The sequence below is a fragment of the Loxodonta africana genome, chromosome 3 (genome assembly GCF_030014295.1).
Source record: "Loxodonta africana isolate mLoxAfr1 chromosome 3, mLoxAfr1.hap2, whole genome shotgun sequence".
Classification (NCBI taxonomy): domain Eukaryota; kingdom Metazoa; phylum Chordata; class Mammalia; order Proboscidea; family Elephantidae; genus Loxodonta; species Loxodonta africana.
In genome coordinates this window covers 83,688,148-83,702,656 of record NC_087344.1, presented here as the reverse complement: position 1 = coordinate 83,702,656, position 14,509 = coordinate 83,688,148, and the positions used below count along the sequence as shown (strand labels likewise).

Sequence of the window (14,509 nt, the reverse complement as noted above, 5' to 3'; positions counted from 1 at the left end):
TGCCAGGGGTGAGGGCGGCCGGGCTTGAAGTTCGAGGAGGAAAGGAGGAGAAGAGTTCATGGGGGAGGGAGTGAGAAGGGCTGGGTAGGAAAGAAAGGGAGGGAAGGGAAGAGGAAGGGAGGTGGAACCGGCAGTGGGGGCCCAGGGGAAGGGAACCTCGAGCTGGGGAACAAGAGGCGGTGACGTAACTGAAAGAATAAGGCGGGGCGATGACGTAACCTAGAGGGGCGGAGCCCAAAGGCTACGGAACTGATCGGAGAGCTGAAGACTTGTGACGAAAAAAGCGCTGACAGAGATCACAACGTAACAGATCTAAGAGGGAGGAGCCTAGAGACGCTCATTGCGGGGTGGGGAAGAGACCCCAGGCGTCCGCGAGTAGAGGACTGTAAGACATAACTAAGTGGAAAGGCTGGAGAAGTTTCCGTAGGGCCGAAATGCGTGGGAACGCCCCTCGGCCTCCGGTCTGACCTTACCCATTTCTTCTTATGTCGATGTCTCCGCGGGGCTGTAGCGAAGTCCGCACGCCTCAGCAGCTCCCGGACACCTCTCAGCACCAGCGCAGCCATGTTAGCGTGCGTCGCTGGGTAATTCCGACCGGCACCGCAGTGGCCGACCCGTAGGTTCCGGAGAGGTAGCGCGCGCCACGCTGTAGGACTTGAATGGGGGAAGGGGAGGGAATTAATTATGATGCTCTCGGAGGCTCCGCCTACCTCTATATCCCAGGTGCAAACCCCGCCCCACCGGGATACCTTGAAAAAGGTGCTGGAAAAAGAGCAGGCAGGCGCAGGGTCTAGTGACCCCTCCTGGATGTTGGAGCTGTGCGGAGGACTCAGAGGCCTCTAACCCAGCTGGCGGGGGTGCGGCCAGGGAGAATTGAGAGCTAGCATTTGAGAACTGAGTTAGCTAGGCAAAAAGAGGCTGGAAGGGTCTTCTAGGTACAGGAAGTTGTACGGAGGAAAATCTTCAGGTAGAGAAAAATGAGACCAGACTGTGGAAAGCCTTGTAGGCAAAGGCAGATTTACAGTAAAGCTAATGAAGCTTAAGCGTCAGGACCTGTAGGTTGCATGAGTCCCTTTCAAGGCCCTGTACCTAATTTTGTATTATTTTTCTTAAAGAAGGCCTCCTAAATTGTATCAGCTTTAAGACCCACAAAACTTGGCTCACCATTAATCAGTCAGTGGAGAACAGGGACATGAATGGATATATGTTTTAAAAAATTGTCATCTGACAGCCAATGATAGAGTAAGTAGAAGTAGAGGTAGGGAGGTCAGATGAGAGAAGATGATGGTCTGAATTAGATGGTGGCAAGTGGTGATGGAGAGAAGAGGATGAATTCCATTCATAATAAGAGATAGAATTACAGGATTTTTTGACTGATTGAGGGTTAAATTGAGGGGCAGGTCCCTGATGACTCCCAGTTGTCTGGATTAGGAATTCCATTTATTGAACTGGGTGACACAAGAGGAGGATTGAGGTTGAGAGGAGATGGTAAGAAGACAGCTGTTAACTAGTAATGTAGCAGATACTGTTTTACACAGGGTCAGGGAAAGTCTCTGATGATATTGAGCAGCAATGGCAAAATAAACAGCAAGTATCAAGGCCCTGAGACAGGACTGTGCTTTGATTTTTGAGGCACAGCAAGGCAGATAGTGTAACTGGAATAAAGGTAGGAAGGAGAATGACCACAAAAAGGAGGGGGCAGACCATGAAGGACCTGTCGGGCCAAGTCAAGGACTTTCAGTTTTCAGTGAAATGAGAAACTATTAGGAGGTCTGAGGAAAGAAGCATGATCTGACTTATGTTCAAAAGTATTATTCTGGCCTCTTTGTGGAGAACAGACTGGGAGCTAGAATGAATGCAGGGAGACCTGTTAGGAGGTTACAATGGTCCAGGTGAAAGCAAAAGATAATGGTGGTTTGAATTAGATGGGTCAGGCTGGAGATGTAGAGTTAAGATAATTTGTTGACAGATTGGAAATCTAAAGTATGAGAGAGTAATCAATGATAACCCCGAGATTTGGCCTGAGCACCTGGAAGAATGGGTCATTCTACACAACTACTCTCATCAAGGTCACTAATCACCAAATCCAATGGCCACTCTTTAGTCTTTTTTTTTTTTTTACTTCATTTATAGCATTTGACAAATAGACCACCCCCTTAGTATGAGTTTCCAATTATCTTTCTCAGTGTTCATGCTCAATTTCCTCCACAAGCTCTTCTTTGTCTGCCCTTAAATGTTGGTGTTCCTCCAAATTTTCTCTATGGGTCTTCTCTGCCTTCATACTGTGAGTTCTATGAGGAGATGGATTGTGTCTTACTCTTTGTTGTAGTCCCAGCATCCAGAACAGTGACTGACACATAGTAGGCACTCACTGTCAAGTGAATGAATGATTACACACTCCTCTGTCCTCTACTCCTATAGTTCAATTACTATCTTTCTTAGTTATCTAGTGCTGCTATAACTACCACAAGTGGATGGCTTGAACAAACAAATTTATTCTTTCACAGTTTAGGAAGCTAGAAGTCTGAGTTCAGGGTGCCAGCTGCAGGGGAAGGCTTTCTGTTGGCTCTGAGGGAAGGCCCTTGTCATCAGTCTTCCTCTGATCTAGAAGCTGACATAGAGGTTAGGATTTACAACACATACAATAATCACATCAGGTCACAAAATGGTGAACAACCATACAATACTGGGAATCATGGCCTAGCCAAGTTGACACACACATTTGGGGAACACAATTCAAACTATAATATTCCACCCTCTGGCTCCCCAAAATTCATGTTCTTGCCACATATAAAGCACATTTACCCCATCATGCCGTCCCAAAAACCTTTAAATCAACTTGTAGTCCAAAATCTCATATTCTGCAAAATTCCTCTTCATCTGTGAAATGTAGAATACAAGTTGCTTCCTAAGTACGATGGTGGAACAGGCACAAGATTGACATTTCCTTTACAAATGGCAGAAATTGGAGGGAAAGAAGGGATGACAGGCACTAAGCAAGTCAAAACACCCGGCAGTACAATTTACATTAGCTCTCAAGGCTTGAAAATAACCCTCTGTTCTCTGAAACCATTTAGGCAACAGCCCTGCCCTCCAGACTCTGGGTGTTTGCCACGCTCTCCAGAATCTGGATGGAGACCTTTTGGCCCTGAGCTTCAGCTCTGCCTTTCAGGCCCGCTGGAACGGCAGTTCTGCTCTTTCAGATTTGGTGGCCCCATCTGAGTGGCAACCCTACCCCCTCAGCCCTGACCAGCTTCGTTCTTCTGCCCCTTGGGCATGGCAGCCCTGCCTTCTCAACTTTGGGCAGCAGATCTGGCCCCATCCCGCTGAACTGCAGCCCCACACTCTGGAACTGAGTTGGTGAAGAACTCTGAAACCTAGGAGGCCGTGGCCCCACCCTTTGAGATCCAGCAGACCATGGTTCCACTGTTTGAAACCTCAGAGGTTGTGGTTCTACGCTTTGAGACCCCAGAGGCTGTGGTCCTACCCACTGAGACTGAGGCAGCACTGTTTCCTTAGCTCCTTGTTTCTTCAGCTTCTCCTTCCTGGTTCCTTGGCCCCTCTGGCCCTCTTGGGCCAGCCCGGCTTCTGCCCTGCTCAAGCAAGTGTTCCAAAGCTCTTTAGCTCTACCAGTAATTGCCTACAGGCACCCCACTCTGCCAGCAAGTCTTCTGTGCAAAGGTACTCAGCTCTCTTCCTCTATGCATCTGTCTCCTGTGCAGTCTTGTGCTGCTGCTGCCAATTCTCTGCTGCTGCTTCTCACCAGCTACACTGTCTCTGGTGTTACAGCTCTCCTCACTTCCTTCTGAACCCTCACAAGAATTGTCTTTGATGTCCATAATTCCACCAACAGTCTCTTCCGGGTAATTTAGGCTTTTACTATTAGACACTTTAAAACTCTTCCAGCCTCTGCCCATTCACAGTTTCGAAACCACTTCCACATTTTAGGTATGTTAGAATAGCACCCTACTCTCCTGGTCCCAAATTTCTATGTTAGTTATCTAGTACTGCTATAACAGAACTACCACAAGTGGGTGGCTTTAACAAACAAATTTATTCTCTCACAGTTTAGGAAGCTAGAAGTCTGAGTTCAGGGTGCCAACTTGAGGGGATGGCTTTCTCTTTCTTTTGGCTCTGGGGGCAGGTCCTTGTCATCCATCTTCTGGCCTAGAAGCTTCTCAGTGCAGGGACCTCAGGCCTACAGGACACGCTCAGCTCCTGGCTCTTTTTGCTTGGTGATAATGAGGCCCCTTTCCTCTCTGCTCCATTCTCTTTTATATCTCGAAAGAGATTGACTCAACCTAATCCTGTAGATTGAGTGCTGCCTCAATAACATCATAGAGGTTAGGATTTAGAACAAATAGGATAATCATATCAGATTACGAAATGGTGAACAACCACACAATACTGGGAATCATGGCCTAGCTAAATTGACACACATTTTTGGAGGACACAATTCAATCCATAACACCACCTATATGCTGATAATCACAAATTTCTATTTTCCAGACCACACCTCTCTCCTGAGACCTGCATTTGGATGTATTACAGCATCTCGAACTCACCATCCTTATGTAATATCAAAAAAATCACATTTGTTAATATCACTACTGATCTCATCAGAAAAGTCTTTAAATATTGGAAAGATTTGTAGTCCAGATCTGCTGATGAATTCTCTTTGTTTAAAAATTTCTTTCTTTCTTTTTCTCCCTTTCTTTCCTTCTTTCTTTCTCTCTCATTCTCTGTCTTTTTGTCTCTCACTTTCTCTTCTCTCTTGTCTTTTTATGTCTCTCTCTGTCTCTCTGTCCTTCTCTCTTTACCATTCTTTCTTTCCACCAGAGGACAGCTGTATTGAGCCAGAATAAAATCTCTTTACTCCTGAATCATGTGTATGTTCCTCATTAGGACAACCTACTTCCTCCTATCCCATTTCCTTGTGCACAAGAGAATACGGTCTCCATAACACAGTAAACAGAAATTTCACCTTGTTATGGTTATTAAATTTGGTTGGCCAGTTGTTTTTCTGCCATGTTAACACATTCAAGTAAATATACATTTTATGAAACCTAAATAAATATTCAGAACTCAAGGAATATAATATGCATCTTTTTTTTTTATTCAGCAGTTCTACTTTATGATTGTTACGTCAGTATTTCTACTTATACTTCTTCTTGCATCTGTTAAGTATCCCAACATATGACTTTACCTAATGGTTTATTTTTTCCCTTAACTTCCCATTCTGCTTCACCCAGCCCCACATAACCAATAATCTTCTTTTGTCTTATTGAATTCGCCTATTCTAGGTATTTCACATAAGTGGGATCATACAATATTTGTTCTTTTGTGTCTGGCTTATTTCATTTAGCATAATGTTTCAAGTTTCATCTCTATGGTGACATGTGTCAGAACTTCATTTCTCTTTATACCGTAGTTGAATAATACTCTGTTGTATATATATACCACATTTTGTTTATCCATTCATATTTTGATGGGCACTTGGGTTGTTTCCACCTTTTGGCTATTCTGAATAATGCAGTAATGAGTATGTTGTACATGTGCCTGTTTGAATAACTACTTTCATTTTCTTAATTTTATTTTATGGTGTTTTAGGTGAAAGTTTACAGTGCAAATTAGTTTCTCATTCAAAAATTTATACACAAATTGTTTTGTGACATTGGTTGCAATCCCCGCAATGTGTGAGCACTCTCCCCATTTCCTTTTACACCCCATTTCCCTGTGTCCATTTCTCCAGGTTTCCTGTCTCTTCCTGCCTTCTCCTCTTTGCTTCTGGGCAAGTGTTGCCCACTTGGCCTCGTATACTGGATTGAACTAAGAAGCACGCTCTTCATTGTGTTATTGTTTGTTTTATAGGCCTGTATAATCTTTGGCTGAACGTGGACTTCAGGAGTGGCTTCAGTTCTGAGTTAGCAGGGTGCTTGGGGCCATACTCTGAAGAGTTCCTCCAGTGTTTGTCAGACCAGTGAGTCTGATCTTTTTTTGTTAATTTGAATTTTGTTCTACATTTTTCTCCCACTCTGTTGGAAACCCCCTGTTGTGATTCCTGTCAGAGCAGTCAACAGGGGCTAGGGATAAATGAAAAGTCATCTACAAAGTCAATAAAAGTAAGCTTGGACTACTCGGCAGAAACCATGCAGGCAAGAAGGCAATTGGATGACTTACATAAAGCACTGAAGGAAAAAAATTGCCACCCAAGAGTCACATATCCAGCAAAACTGTCTTTCAAATACAAAGGTGATATTAGGACATTTCCAGATAAACAGAAGTTTAGGGAATTTGTAAAAACCAAACCAAAACTACAAGAAATACTAAAGGGATTTATCTGATTAGAAAATAAAATAATATCAGATATTAACCCAAGACTAAAACACTGGACAGAGCAATCAGATATCAACCCAGATAGGGAAATCACAAAAATAAATCAAGATAAAAAAACACTCAAAGCAGGGAAACAGCCATGTCACTAAGTAAAAGAAGACAATATTTAAACAATAAAGAAGGACTAAGAAATGTAGTCATAGATCTTTTGTATGGAGAGGAAGACAAGGTGATATAAAGAAATAAAAGCAAGGTTTAAACTTAGAAAAATAGTGGTAAATATTAAGGTAACTACAAAGGAGACTAACAATCCTACTCATCAAAATAAAATACAAGAAAAAAATAGGGACTCAGCAGAAACAAAATCGACAACAAATATGAGGAAAAGACAATATATAATCTACTCAGCACAAAAAATTAAGTGGGAAAAAGAAACTGTAAACAACACACAAAAAAAGACATCAAAATGACAGCACCAAACTCATACCTATCCATAATTATGCTGAATGTAAATGGACTAAAGCACCAAAAAAGAGACAGAGAGAGGCAGAATGGATTAAAAAAATGATCCATCTCTATGCTGCCTACAAGAGACACACCTTAGACTTCGAGGCACAAACAAACTAAAATTCAAAGAATGGAAAAAAATATATCAAGCAAACAAGAATCAAGAAACAGCAGGAGTGGCAATATTAATTTCTGACAAAATAGACTTTAATGTTAAATCCACCACAAAGGATAAGGAAGGACACTATATAAGGATTAAACGGACAATATACAAGGAGAATATAACCATATTAATTGTTTATGCACCCAATGACAGGGCTGGAAAACACATAAAACAAACTCTAACAGCATTGAAAAGTGAGAGAGAGCACCAAAATTATAGTAGGAAAACACGGAAGATCTAAATACCACAATCAACGAACTTGACCTCATAGACATATACAGAACACTCCACCCAACAGCAACCAAGTATACTTTCTTTTCTAGTGCACATGGAACATTCTCTAGAATAGACCAAGTATTAGGTCATAAAGTAAGCCTTAACAGAATCCAAAACATCGAAATATTACAAAGTGTCTTCTCTGACCATAGGCCTAAAAGTAGAAATCAAACAGAAAAAGCAGGGAAAAGAAATCAAACACTTGGAAACTGAACAGTACCCTGTTCAAAAACCACTGGGTTATAGAAAACATCGAGGATGGAATAAAGAAACTCCTAGAATCCAATGAGAATGAAAGCACTTCCTCTCAGAGCCTTTGTGACATAGCGAAAGGAGGGCTCAGAGGTCAATTTATATCAATAAATGCATGCATCCAAAAAGAAGGAAGGTCCAGGATAAACTGAATACTTCAAAGGTCAGTGGAGCAAGGGCGGGGGTTTGGGAACCATGGTTCAAGGGGACTTCTAAGTCAATTGGCAAAATCATTCTATTATGAAAACGTTCTGCATCCCACTTTGAAATGTGGCATCTGGGGTCTTAAATGCTAACAAGCGGCCATCTAAGATGCATCAATTGGTCTCAACCCACCTGGAGCAAAGGAAAATGAAGAACAGCAAGGTCACACGACAACTAAGAGCCCAAGAGACAGAAAAGGCCACATGAACCAGAGACCTACATTATCCTGAGACCAGAAGAACTAGTTGGTGCCCGGCCACAATCAATGACTGCCCTCACAGGGAGCACAATAGAGAACCCCTGAGGGAGCAGGAGATCAGTGAGATGCAGACCCCAAATTCTCATAAAAAGACCATACTTAATGGTCTGACTGTGACTAGAGGAATCCCGGCGGTCATGGTCCCCAAACCTTCTGTTGGCACAGGACGGGAACCATCCCCGAAGACAATTCATCAGACATGAAAGGGACTGGACAGTGGGTGGGAGAGAGATGCTGATGAAGAGTGAGCTAATTATATCAGGTGGACACTTGAGACTGTGTTGGCATCTCCTGGCTGGAGGGGGGATGGGAGGATATAGAGAGTTGGAGGCTGGCAAAGTTCTCACGAAAGGAGAGACTGGAAGGGCCGACTCATTAGGGGGAGAGCAAGTGAGAGTAAGGAGTAAGATGTATATTAACTTATATGTGACAGACTGACTTGATTTTTAAACGTTCACTTGAAGCTCAATAAAAGTTAATAATAATAATAAAAAAAAAAAAGAAGGAAGGGCCCAAATCAAAGAATTATCCCTACAACTTGAACAAATAGAAAGAGAGTAACAAAAGAAATCCTCAGGCACCAGAAGAAAGCAAAAAATTAAAAATAGAGCAGAATCACAACAACATACAAAGTGAACAGCCAACATCATCCTAAATGGAGAGTCTGAAGGCATTCCCTTTGAGATCGGGAACCACACAAGGATGCCCTTTATCACCACTCTTATTCAACATTGTGCTGGAGGTCCTAGCCAGAGCGATTAGGCTAAATAAAGAAATAAAAGGCACCCAGATTGGTAAGGAAGAAGTAAAAGTATCTCTATTTGCAGATGACATGATCTTATACACAGAAAACCCTAAAGAATCCTCAAGAAAACTACTGAAACTAATAGAAGAGTTCAACAGAGTATCAGGATACAAGATGTTGTTGTTGTTAGGCGCCATCGAGTCGGTTCCGACTCATAGCCACCCTATGCACAACAGAACGAAACACTACCCAGTCCTGAGCAATCCTTACAATCGTTATGCTTGAGCTCATTGTTGCACCCACTGTGTCAATCCACCTCGTTGAGGGTCTTCCTCTTTTCCCCTGACCCTGTACTCTGCCAAGCATGATGTCCTTCTCCAGGGACTGATCCCTCCTGACAACATGTCCAAAGTATGTAAGGCACAGTCTCGCCAGCCTCGCTTCTAAGGAGCATTCTGGCCACACTTCTTCCAAGACAGATTTGTTCGTTCTTTCGGCAGTCCATGGTGTATTCAATATTCTTCGTCAACACCACAATTCAAAGGCGTCAGTTCTTCTTCAGTCTTCCTTATTCATTGTCCAGCTTTCACATGCATATGATGCGATTGAAAATACCATGGCTTGGGTCAGGCGCATATAAGACTTCAAGGTGACATCTTTGCTCTTCAACACTTTAAAGAGGTCTTTTGCAACAGATTTACCCAATGCAATGCATCTTTTAATTTCTTGACTCCTGCTTCCATGGCTGTTGATTGTAGGTCCAAGTAAAACGAAATCTTTGACAACTTCAATCTTTTCCCCATTTATCGTGATGTTCCTTAGTGGTCCAGTTGTGAGGATTTTTGTTTTCTTTATGTTGAGGTGCAATCCAATCCATACTGAAGGCTGTAGTCTTGGATCTTCATCAGTAAGTGCTTCAAGTCCTCTTCACTTTCAGCTAGCAAGGTTGTGTCATCTGTATATTGCAGGTTGTTAATGAGTCTTCCACCAATCCTGATGTCCTGTTCTTCTTCATATAGTTCATCTTTTTAATTATTTGCTCAGCATACAGACTGAATAAGTATAATGAAAATATATAACTCTGATGCACACCTTTCCGGACTTTAAACCACACAGTATCACCTTGTTCTCCTTGAATGACTACCTCTTGAGCACAATTAATTGTTCTGGAATTCCCATTCTTCACAAAGTTACCTATAATTTGTTATGATCCTTTGCATAGTCAATAAAACACAGGTAAACACTTTTCTGGTATTCTCTGTTTTCGGACAGGATCCATCTGACACCAGCAATGATAACCCTCGTTCCACGTCCTCTTCTGAGTCCAGCTTGAATTTCTGGCAGTTCCCTGTCAATATACTGCTGCAGCCACTTTTGAATGATCGTCAGCAATATTTTACTTGCATGTAACATTAATGATATTGTTTGACAATTTCTGCAATTGTCTGAATCACCTTTCGTTGGATTGGGCACAAATATAGATCTCTTCCAATCTGTTGTCCTGATAGCTGTCTTCCAAATTTCTTGGCATAGACGAGTGAACACTTCTAGCACTGCATCTGTTTGTTGAAACATCTCAACTGGTAGTCTGTCAATTCCTGGAGCCTTATTTTTTGCTAATGCCTTCAGTGCAGCTTAGACCACTTCCTTCAGTACCATCAGTTCCTGATCGTATACTACCTCTCGAAATGGTTGAACGTCAGCCAATTATTCTTGGTATAGTCACTCTGTGTATCCTTCCATCTGTTTTTGATGCTTCCTATGTAGAATCCGTCAATATTGCAACTCGAGGCCTGAATTTTTTCTACAGTTCTTTCAGCTTGAGAAATGCTGAGCATGTTCTTCCCTTTTGGTTTTCTTTACATATGTCATTATAAGACTTTGTGTTCTCAAGCTGTCCTTTGAAATCTTATGTTCAGCTCTTTTACTTCATCATTTCTTCCATTTGCTTTAGCTACTCAACATTCAGGAGCAAGTTTCAGAGTTTTTTCTGACATCCATTTTGGTCCTTTCTTTCCTGTCTTTTTAATGACCTCTTGCTTTCTCCATGTACGATGTCTTTGATGTCATCCCACAACTCATCTGGTCTTCGGTCATTAGTGTTCAACAGGTCAAATCTACTCTTGAGATGGTCTCTAAATTCAATTTGGATTTACTCAAGTTTGTACTTCGGCTCTCATACGCTTGTTGTAATTTTCTTCGGGTTTAACTTGAACTCACATATGGGCAATTGATGGCCTGTTTCACAGCTGGCCCCTAGCCTTGTTCTGACTGATGATATTGAGCTTTTCCATCACCTCTTTCCACAGGTGTAGTCGTTTTGATTCCTATATATTCTATCTGGCAAGGTCCACATGTATAGTCGCCGTTTACGTTGGTGAAAAAAGGTATTTGCGGTGAAGAAGTCGTTGGTCTTGCAGAATTCTATCATGCCATCTCTGGCATGGTTTCCATCACCAAGGCCATATTTTCTGACTACTGATTCTTCTTTGTTTCCAACTTTTGCATTCCAATCACCAGTAATTATCAATGCATCCTGATTGCATGTTCCATCAATTTCAGACTGCAGAAGTTGATAAAAATCTTCAGTTTCTTCATCTTTGGTCTTAGTGGTTGGTGCATAAATTTGAGTAATAGTTGGATTAACTGGCCTTCCTTTCAGGTATATGGATATTATCCTATCACTGACAGTGTTGTACTTCAGGATAGATCTCGAAATGTCCTTTTTGACGATGAATGTAACGCCACTCATCTTCAAGTTGTCATTCCTGGCATAGTAGACCATATGACTGTCCAGTTCAAAATGGCCAGTACCAGTCTGTTTCACCTCACTAATGCCTAGGATATTATGCAGTGCATTTCATTTTTGATGATTTCCAATTTTCCTATATTCATATTTTGTACATGCCATGTTCCAATTATTAATGGATGTTTGCAACTGTTTCTTCTAATTTTCAGTCATGCCACATCAGCAGATGAAGGTCTGGAAGCTTGACTCCATCCACATCATTAAGGTCAACTCTAATTTGAGGATGCAGCTCTTCCCAAGTCGTATTTTGAGTGTGCCTTCCAACCTGAGGGGCTCATCTTCCGGCACTATATCGGACAATGTTCCGCTGCTATTCGTAAGGTTTTCACTGGCTAGTTCGTTTCAGAAGTAGGCTGCCAGGTGCTTCTTCCTAGTCTGTCTTAGTCTGGAAACTGTGCTGAAACCTGTCCTCCATGGGTGACCCTGCTGGTATCTGAATACCGGTGGCACAGCTTCCAGCATCATAGCAACACGCAAGCTCCCAAACTGACAAACACCATAGAGGTAAGAGTTACAATACATAGGAAAATCATATCAGATGACAAAGTGGTAGACAATCACACAATCCTGGGAACCATAGCCTTGCCAAATTGATACACATTTTGGGAGACAAGTTCAATCCATAACAGAGGGCAAGTCCAGTCCCAATTTTTCTATCACCCCCTGCCCCAGTTTTGACCATTACACAGTTTTTATTGATTTCATCCTGAATAATGTATTGTTTAATGTATACCCACAATGAACCACTGGTTCAAGACAAATATAACTGCAGGTTCACCACAAGATCATCACCATATCCATTAGATGTATTCATCTGAGTAAAAACTATTGTTTAAAAGATAAAGCGTTATGTTATATTCACTTTCATTCATTGGGAATAAAGATTATTTCATTCTCATATTATTTGCAGGGAACGCTTACAAATAACCTGAAAGCTTTTTCATTTTGTCATTTAGAAACAAAATATTACACTAAAAACTATCCGTGTAGACTGTTAAGCATTATCTACTGTATTAGTTTCCTATACACATGGAGTCACCTTGAGTTGGGGGCAGACTCAATGGCAGCTAACAACACGGCTGCTGTAAACTTGATGGCTTAAAGTATACATTTACTCTCTTACAGTTCTGGAGGTCAGAATTCTAAAATCAGGGCTGCTCTCTTTCTGTAGGCTCTAGGGGAAAAGCTGTTTGAAGCTTCTGGAGCTGCACTCCTTACATTCCTTGGCTTATGGACCCTTTCTCCATCGTCAGAATCGGTGGTATCACATCTCTGACTCAAATAACCACCTTCTCATCCCTTTGTAGTCAAAACTTCTTCTTCCCCCTTTTTATAAGATTACTTGAGGTTACATTTAAGTAAGGCCCACCTGGGTAATCCAGGCTGCTTTTCTTATCTCAAGATGCTTAATTTAATCACATCTGCAAAGACCCTTTTTTCCATGTTAGGTAATATTCACAGCTTCCAGGGCCCTGGCTGTCTTCGAAAGCCTTTATTGAGCCTACCACATCTACTAAAGTTTAAACATATGCCTATTCCGTGACCCAGCAATTCCACTCCTATGTTCAAATCTGACAGAAACAAGTGCATACAAACACATGCACAAGAAAGTTCATAGCAGCTATATTCAATTAGCCAAAAAACTGGAAACAGTGCAAATATCCATCAGTAGTAGAATGAATAAATATTTTGTGGTATAACCATACAGTGGAATGCTATATAGCGATGAAAATGAATTGCTACATGCAACAGCAACAAATCCCATGACATAATGAGCAAAAGAGGCCACTCACCAAGGAATACAAACATTACTTTATTTATATGAAATTTAAGGACAGGAAACACTATGGGATTGTAAAAATGGTATGGCAGTTTCTTTCAACCTCCTCGTCTAACTTCACAAGGGGAATGTCATGGATTGAATTATGTCCCCCCAAAATGTGTGTATCAATTTGGCTGGGCCATGATTTCCAGCATTGCGTGGTTGTCCTCTACTTTGTGATTGTAATTTTATTTTAAAAGGATGAGGGTGGGATTTTAACACCACCCTTACTCAGGTCAACTCCCTGTTCCAGAGTAAAGGGAGTTTCCCTGGGGTGTGGCCTTCACCACCTTTTATCTTTCAAGAGATACAAGTAAAGGGAACCAAGCAGAGAGTTGGGGACCTCATGCCACCAAGAAAAAAGCACCTGGAGCAGAGCATGTCCTTTAGATCCAAGGTTCATGTGCAGAGAAGTTCCTAGTCTACATCTTCCTCCAGAGCCGACAGAGGGGGAAAGCCTTCCCCTGGAGCTGATGCCCTGAATTTGGACTTTTAGCCTACTTTACTGTGAGAAAATAAACTTCTCTTTTTTAAAGCCGTCCATTTGTGGTATTTCTGTTATGGCAGCACTAGATAACTAAGACAGGGAAGGAGAAAGAATCACCAACATCAGCCCAAGGCTGATCCCTATAAGATGGAAGTGAAACATACCTCCAACCTTCAATCTTTTTACCAATTCTGACACCAGCCGTCCCTCTCACAGCATTCTCTACTTCTCTGCTGAGTTCAATGATTCGTTGCAATGGCCACATAGAACTCACAGACCATACTCATGACTATGGGGTTTATTAGGGATGTAACAAGTTACAATTCAGGATCAGGAATGACTCAAGAAAGCTTCTCAGCTGTGCCCACAGGCAGACCTTTCCCTCAGCCCCTGGGCCCTTCATCAGGCTGGCCTCTGCCCTGCTCAGGCAAGTGTTACAAAGCTCATCAGCTCTGCTGATAAGTGCCCAGAGGCACCCTACTCCACCAGGAAGCCTCCTGCCCAAAGGCACTCAGCTCTTTCACTCTGTGAGTCAGCAAGCCTATTGTAACCACCTTGCTTCCTGGGCCAGGAAGCCCACCATGCCATCTTATGCTGGTCTCCTGGTTCTGCTGCCACTGTTTCTTTCCTGCTGCTTCTAGCTGTCTTG

The 14,509-nt window shown here is 42.1% G+C and overlaps 1 protein-coding gene across 2 annotated transcripts in view; it reads right to left on the bottom strand.

Annotated features, from left to right (window-relative positions):
- NSUN4 (NOP2/Sun RNA methyltransferase 4) overlaps positions 1 to 658 on the bottom strand; it is a 34,738-nt gene extending 34,080 nt beyond the window's left edge. The window contains exon 1 of one of the 2 annotated variants that reach the window (XM_064281909.1): positions 474 to 658. In XM_064281909.1, the coding sequence (XP_064137979.1) occupies positions 474 to 566 (93 nt within the window). In that variant the 5' untranslated portion in view covers positions 567 to 658. The remainder of the gene's footprint in view (positions 1 to 473) is intronic. The other variant, XM_064281908.1, reaches the window with a different exon arrangement.
- Between the last annotated feature and the right edge of the window lie 13,851 nt (positions 659 to 14,509).